The 7,915-nt window shown below is 42.0% G+C and overlaps 1 protein-coding gene across 3 annotated transcripts in view; it reads left to right on the plus strand.

Annotated features, from left to right (window-relative positions):
• The window catches only part of CPVL (carboxypeptidase vitellogenic like), a 113,662-nt gene extending 106,196 nt beyond the window's left edge, over positions 1 to 7,466 (plus strand). For 2 of the 3 annotated variants that reach the window (XM_033088525.1, XM_033088526.1), the window contains exon 13: positions 6,779 to 7,466. In XM_033088525.1, coding sequence (XP_032944416.1) covers positions 6,779 to 6,883 — 105 coding nt within the window. In that variant the 3' untranslated portion in view covers positions 6,884 to 7,466. The remainder of the gene's footprint in view (positions 1 to 6,778) is intronic. The other variant, XM_033088524.1, reaches the window with a different exon arrangement.
• The last annotated feature ends 449 nt before the right edge of the window (positions 7,467 to 7,915 follow it).

Genomic DNA, 7,915 nt, shown 5'->3' on the forward strand with positions numbered 1-7,915 from the left:
TTTCTTCCTGAAAATAAAGGAAATAATAAACAATAGCAACTCCCAATTTTACTCAGATTATTTGCCAAGAGTCCTCTTCGTGTGGGTCTTTTTCATTAGAGAAGACTGATTAGCATAAAAAGAATGCTTCTAAATTAAGCTACCCAAAGATGCACTTAGCTAATACTCAGGGAGCTAATTTATTGTATTATTTAAAATACAAATTGGATAGCAGATCTATTTACTAAGGTTTAACAGCTAGGCAATGATGCATAATTTTCTCTTAGCTGGTGAGTGGTTGTTTTTTTTAATAATCTATTGAAAATTTAACAGAGAACCATTTCATTATGGGAAGTGAATAAACACTGAGACGTCTGACATTTAAAGTAGTAGTCACACATGGAGGATGGGTTTTAAAAATTAGTAATATTTGAGGAACAAAGAGGGAATTGGGGTTTGCTTTTTCAACAGTAACTTTTTGTTGTTTTAATTGGAAGTGTAACCAGATTCACAGAATTGCTCATGGGAATGTTAAACAGAGCCAAAGAATAAACAAGATGGAGCACGGGCTGGGGTAGAGGAATGGGCAGTGCGATGGAATAGAATAAAGTTCTGTTCAGAAATGGCCGCGGTGCCATCCGCACTGAGGGCCCTGTTTTGGCGTTGCACTGTCCTTGGTTTCATAGCAAAACCGTGTGCCTTGTTTTAGTGCAACAAATGGCACAATGACAACGTGCTCTCGGGCATGTTCTGTATCCTAAATTCCTGAAACCTGCGGACATTTGCAGGTCCAGGATCGTCTTCGGCTGTGGCTCAGGAACACAGTTGAATCTAGGTGCCCTGTCCGGTCAGGAGTTGTCCAAAACCAGACCAGCTCTGGAGTGTCTCGGGGGCACCGATACAAACTGACGGTGGTGGTATGGTCTTCAAACTCGTATTGCCAATTATGCAGTGGGGGAGGCAGGAATGACGCAGGCAACCAGGACCTTCTTGTCTTTCTGCAAACATTTGAAATCCGGCCCATCTGCTATCCTGAGCCAAGGTTTCAGAGAAGGTTTAGACCTTATAATTTACCCATTTGGATGGATGTTTCTTTGATGTATTTCGGGAAAGAGGAAGAACGCCCAAATGTTTCATCTTTCCCCAGGAGAGCCAAAATGTCAGGGAACCAGTGGTCTGAGGGTGAACTGGCTTGGGAGGGAGGGGGAGACCCTAATCCGTCATGTTTGCCAATTCCCATGGTGTGAACACTCCCACCTTGGCTGATTTCAAGCTCCCCACGTGAAGCCACTGAATGTGGAGTGAGGCAGCGACGTGCACAGGTGTGAGAGAGCTCCAGGACACGTCTGCCAGAGCCACCCCCCATTGTGGTTTGCAGGAAACAAAACTTGAGCGGGCTGGCCGGCTCTCTTTTGCACATTATGCAAAAGCCAGTGAGGCAGTCAGGACACAAGTCCTCAGAACAACGGCAGAGAGCGTGTGTGCCATAACCTCTGCCCTACCCTCCCCACTCTCATTCTGTCCTCCAGAAGAACATGACAAATGGAGATTATGCCGCGAGGTATTGAGTAAACGTAATTAGTGAGCTGGATTGTGCTTTTCATGTCTAATATAAAAACTGGACGTGGAAGAAGTGAAGTTTCGATTCCTTTTCAATTGCATCCAATCCTGTGCTGTCACGTGGGTTCTTAAAAGGGAAAAAAGACAGAACAGCTTTCTGCCATTCTGCTGAGACAAGTAAGGTCTTGCTTGCTTGACATTTCTGTGTGGGGAGAAGAGAGTGTTTGGCATTGCATGCGGTAAAAGGGGGTGGAGGGGAAGAAGGGGATGGGTCGTGGTGTTAGCAGGCTGAAAGGATAAAATGCACCCCAGACAGTTAAGTCAAGTGTATTGACAGAGGGAGGAGCTCATATTGAAGCTGCTTTCTTACTTTAATTGGGATGTTTCCCGTGGGAAGGAAAGATTCATAGCATGGAAATAAAAGAAGACTGGAAGAGAAATATTCCCCGTCCTGAAGAATACATTATAATCCTTCCGGAAAAAAAGCATAAAAATGCATTTTATATTTATTAATACAGTAGCTTATGCTCTTCCTCCACTCTTAAAGGGAAAAAAGTATCCCTTTGACCATAAAGATAATGACATATGATGACCATTGCTTCAGAGCTTATTGTTTATCTATACGGCACACGGGGCAAGCTTCATACATTCTTGGGGACTGGGTGCCATGTAACATTTTGTATGCATTATCTCTTTGAATCCTCCCGAAAAGTTACATAGTCTTAGAGTGACCAACCATCCTGGACTGCCTGGCACTTTTTCAGTGCCCTGAAAGTTTATGTTCCCAGAAGTCCCTCAGTCCTGGGACATCTGGTCTTCCTCATTCTTCATTTTACAGATGAGAAAGTAGAGGCAGTTAAGTCACAGCTGGGTTCAGACTCAGGTCTGCTGAATCCTGAGTTCACGCTCTTCATCACCCCACATCCCTCTTCTCCTTTCCCTTCTCACCATCTATCCTACGAGCCTACATCAGTTCTCCCCTAAACAGCTAGTCTCCTAATTTACCTCCTTACTCCTTCCAAATCAACCCCCTCATTCCATATTAAGCCATCTTTGTGGAATGCAAACCTGGGTATATGACTACCCTGCCTAAAACCCTCCAGGATATATGCAGCGTAGTCAAGCCCATAGAGACAGACAGCAGATCAGTGATTGCCAGGAACTGGCAGGAGACGGGTGTGGGAAGTGATTGCTAATGGGTATGGGGGTTTCCTTTGGGGTGATGAACACATCATGCAACTATTTAGTGGTGATGGTTGCACAGCATTGGGAATGTACCAAATGCTACTGGACCGTTCACTGTAAAATGGTTAAAATGGTAACTTTATTTTATGTTACGTGTACTTTAACACACACACACACACACACAATGCTACAGGATAAGATCCATGCATCTCTGCAGCATGTCATGTGGGACTTACCTGTTCACCTTCTCTCTGTTTTCCCTCTGATCCTTTGTAAATGGAGCCATTTGCAGATTACAGCATGTGCCATACAGTTCCGGGCCCCCCTGCGTTGCAGGCGCAGTTTCTCCTCTGTCTGCAATGCCTCCCTCCCCTCATCCCACCCACCACTGTCTTCCTAGCGAGCTGCTCCTCCAAGACCCCCATGAAACCTCCCGGGACACATCTACATCAATCTGCCCATTGGGAGTTTCCCTCCATATTTTGTCATCTAAAAAGGCACAACTGGGAAACCTTTCCTGCCAGGTCCAGGTTTCTAGTTTCAGGGAAAATTGTATCATCTCCTAAAAAACAAAGTGGAGTAAAGCTTTAAAGTGTTTTCTAAAACCCTTTTAAAACCCATGACACATACGTGACCCCCTGGACCATGTGGAAAACCGCGTGTGGAGGTTTCAGCTCTCGTGTGGAAGCACCCCAAACGTGCAGTTTCTGGTGATGAGACCGTTTCTACCCAGGGAGCCTTGAGATGACTCTTGTCACATTTTGTCGTCTACCTCTAAAAACTGTGGCGTGGTCTGTGTCCTTGACTTGTGAGTGGTGTGCAGCTCAGCCATAAACAAGGGAGTGGTTTCTTTTTCAGCACTCAAAAGTTTATTTTTAAGGTTGACATTGGTGAAATGCTATATGTGAATCTGCTAGAGAACATACTTTGAGAATTTGTGGTACATGAAAAAGACTGTTCCAAAATGAGCTTTTCTTTCCAATTTTCATGACACCATTTATGATGTCATCTGGTCATTACATATGGCGGCTCAGAATTGTACCGGAAGTTGGGGGGTCACTGAGAGTAAGAATTACAACACGCAACCCTGTCATCTCTTCTTCACCACCTAATTATCACAGACATAGAATGTGTGTGTGTGTGTGTGTGTGTGTGTGTGTGTGTGTGTAAATACCAGGAGAGCAGGTGATCAGGAAGAAATGCACAAAGGTGAGGTCATAGTAAACAAATTTCTATTTGTATTCTCCTTCAAGGTACATAGAGAATTGCCTTGTTTGTCACAGGATAGAAAAGTTCTTCTAAACAGTGGTTCCCAACAAGGAGTGCTCTTTGAACCAACAGCATCAGCACTACCTTGCGATTATTAGAAATGCAAATTCTCAGGCCCTACCCTTCAGAATCCATACATCCAGGGTGGGGCCCAGCAGTCTATTTTAATGAGTAGTTTTTTTTGTGCCATGTTTGAGTTTGAGAGCCACTGTTTTAAACAGCTTCCATAAAGCAAGATTTTTGATGCTAATGTGAGACCACAATATTCTCGTTGGGTTGATACAAACATTTTGATCCTGGATTTTGAATAAGGATAATTGTTGGAAGAATAATGACAACGGCTAATGTTTCTTAAGTACCATCTCAGGCCTGGCACTGTGCTAAGTGTTTCATGGATATTATTGCATTCATTTCTCACACACTTCACAACTACCCCCCGTGGTAACACTTCTTTCCCTAGTGTATAGTTAGGGAAACTGAGGCTTGGAGAGGTTAAGTGACACAGTTGGTTTGCGTTCCATCATGCCCCTGCACTCTGCCTCTTGAGCCCAGACCATAAAGCCCTATGCTATCCCCCCATTAGCTGTAGCTCTGGCCCTGGAGGCAGGGTGACCTTAGCTCTTGGGTATTCATTTACTGCTCTTCTGGACCATTGCTGCCAAACTCATTTCCAGTTGAAGCAGCTGGGTTTTGTCACAAACATGATTTTGTTAAGAGTCCTCAGCTGAGCTGAAGTTGCATAAAAATCACTCATCAGATTCCTGTCAGAGCCAGAGATTTGGATGGGAATTTTCAGGAAGAGAATTCTAGCCTGGGAGTGTGAGGACAGCAACATTTTTTCCTTTAGAGTCACATGCAGGGGCTCTTGTCCCACATCTGTTTACTTTCAGTCTGTGACCAAAAGTGGGACACATTGGGTTTCCAGGAGCAAGCCTGCACACAAATGGTAGGTGGGCTCCACTGTCATTGCAACAGGCACAGATGACAATTGATGGAGTGTAACATAAAGCAGGTGTTTCCAATTGTGTTGGAGGAGTAAGTCCAATCTCACATCTCTAACGAGGGTCTACTTCCCTTACCTACCTCAGAGGGTTGTTGAGAGGTGGGTGAAATGTTCTGTGAAGAAGCTATAAAGTTTGGTTCAAGAGTAAGACATTATTGTGTAGGTACAATGACTTGATTAAAAACACTGGTGTTTGCATCAGAAGCCAGGGTTCTAGTTAATTGTCTCACTTACAACTGTGGGACTCGGACAAGCCACCTAATGGCTCCAAATAGCTCAGTCACCTCGACGCTGATGTGAATGGCACTCTCTGCGGTTGTGCAGGGCACAACTTGGATTGCTCTGAGCAAAATAAAATTTATCTAATGTTGATCCCACTTACCTCACAGCAAGGTTGTATGTAAGATAGTGGGTGTTGGGAGAGATTAATATAATGAATGCACCACACAAATACATTTGTATGGTTTTTTCTACCTCAGTTCCTTTCAGACTGAAGCAGGTAAAACGGGACTAGCCTCTTACAAAGGGCCATGTCATCGTGATTTTTGCTGACTGTGATTCAGCAGCTAGAAGTTATGGAATATGATCCTTTTACTACACATGTTCACTCACTTCGTTTACTACTAACTCCTGTCCGTTCTCCACGTGGGCCACGGGACATCACAGGCCACACTGATGTCTCCTGCACGGTCTCCCAACATTCAGTGTCAGGCCTTCCCCTTTTGGTATTGAATCATGAAGGCCTCCCCTTATCCTCTACGTGGAACATTTGCTAAAACTAGAGGCTTTCTGAGTATAGAGACCAGTCCCCCTTTTTATCAGTGTGGAGCTCAGCACAGGGTGGACCCCTTGTAGGTCCATGTGTGGGTCTGAACTCACCTCAACTGTTTTTGAGAATGCTTTCTACATTCTGAGAGGTGACACAGGTGTCCACTGTTAGCCAAACTCTTGGAGTCTTCGCTTAAGTTTACTGCAGGTCGTATGTTAATTCTGTGTAAAATTTAAGGGGACATGTACTGAGATCTCTATTTTACTCTGAAAGTGTCAAAAAGATAAGATGGGTAGTAGAATCTATATGTGAGAAAATGAGGAAAGTGGGTATTAATGAATCTAGATTGTGAGTATATGAAATTCTTTCAACTTTGCTGTATATTTGAAAGTTTTTCATAGTAAATGTTGAGGCAAAAAGCATGTTCTAATTCTATGCTGCTCAAAAAATAGCCTTTTAGAATTTCAGGTGGCAAGATTTTTTTGTTGGTTGTTTTTAATTTTGGAGCATCACAGTATCCCCTTTATTAATGAATGGTAACGGCTAAGATGGGAGCTTTAGCTCAGTGTGGAGGTCAAGCAGATCAACTCATTGAAGGATGGAATAGGGTAGATTCCTCCATCCTGTTTCAGGCAGAGCTGACCTGGGGTAGGTATACGCACCGCGGGGGCCTAATCAGGTAAAAATCACCCCATAGCATTTGGGAGCGGACAACTCCCTCCAAAGAGGGAAAAGACAGGGAGGAATATTCCAGTTTTATGAATGTGAACGATAAACACAACTTTGTGTAAAATTAAATGGCTACACAATTTAAAAACTTGTCTACCTTAAGCTACCTATTATTAAAACTATCAACAGCAAGACAATCGGCATATCCAAAGGCATGGATTGATAGCATATGTTCTATATTCCTGTGAGCTTTCAGGATACTTTAATCTGAATTAATACTTTCCATTTATTTAGAATATCCATTTCTCAAAATTTCAATGTTTCTTTTGTTTTTCTTCTCTAAGGTCATTGTTCGAGGTGGAGGGCACATTTTACCATATGACCAGCCTCTGAGATCTTTTGACATGATGAATCGATTCATTTATGAAAGAGGATGGGATCCTTACTGATGGATAAGCTCCTTTCCGAAAAGACAACGTTAAGGGTTTTAATCTTTGAAAAGAAAAAGAGTTTCTGTTTTCAAAATGGAAAATAGCATATAAATAAGATAATTTTTTTTTCTATCTGCAAAATGTTTCTCATCAATAAAAATTATCCTTGAAACAAGCACGATTCTGTTTGGGAGGGAGAGATGGTACATCACACAATTAAATTTAAGAAAATGCTGTGCATGAGTAAGGATTACATCTTTTAACTTAAAAGATGGACAGAATGGATGCTGAGATACCGATTCAGGTAGAAATGGATAAATGAGATGTTGGGACCTTGACGACGAATTTTAAATTCCTTCTAAGAGTATGTGAAAAGTGCAATAAACGGATAGAGCTGTAACCATGTCTTGTTCTGTAAATAACAGAACTTTGTCAGACCGTGCATATGCAGATGTGTGGTAAATGTTATTGGTTAAGAAGAGCTGAGTTAGCACTCCAAAGAAATGGGTGAAGTTATAACAGTGGTGGGGAAGAGACTTGGAAAGAATTCATTGAAATAGAAATCTTAGATGTAAAAGTAATGATGTACCAATTGATGATAAGCAGAGGACCTTAGTCAGAGAACATATTGAATCGTTACCTTTCCTTTCTTTCTTTCTTTTTTGGAACTTGTTGGTTCATTTGAAGTGTACACATTTCTCATACAGCCTGCATGCCGCATTAGTTATGAGCTATTTTTAATTTGCATTTTAAATTCTGTATTTCTCTTAGCCAAATAAACAATGACTTACTTTAGTGTAATTAATAAAATATCAAAAAAAATTTGAGATAATCTGGCATCAAAATGTATACATTTATAAATATGTATACATTAATAATTTTCTAACCGAAATATCACATCTTGGCACATCTTTCCTATTTCTGCATCCTGTGCTGTCTCTGAAATTCTACAGCGTGTTTGGCTTTTTCCACATCATTACCCTCTTATATTACCCATCTATGAATTGGCTCGCTGGAGAACTAAATTTAAAAGCCAAAGCTTTTTCTTGC

This window comes from Rhinolophus ferrumequinum, chromosome 20, assembly GCF_004115265.2.
Source record: "Rhinolophus ferrumequinum isolate MPI-CBG mRhiFer1 chromosome 20, mRhiFer1_v1.p, whole genome shotgun sequence".
Lineage (NCBI taxonomy): Eukaryota > Metazoa > Chordata > Mammalia > Chiroptera > Rhinolophidae > Rhinolophus > Rhinolophus ferrumequinum.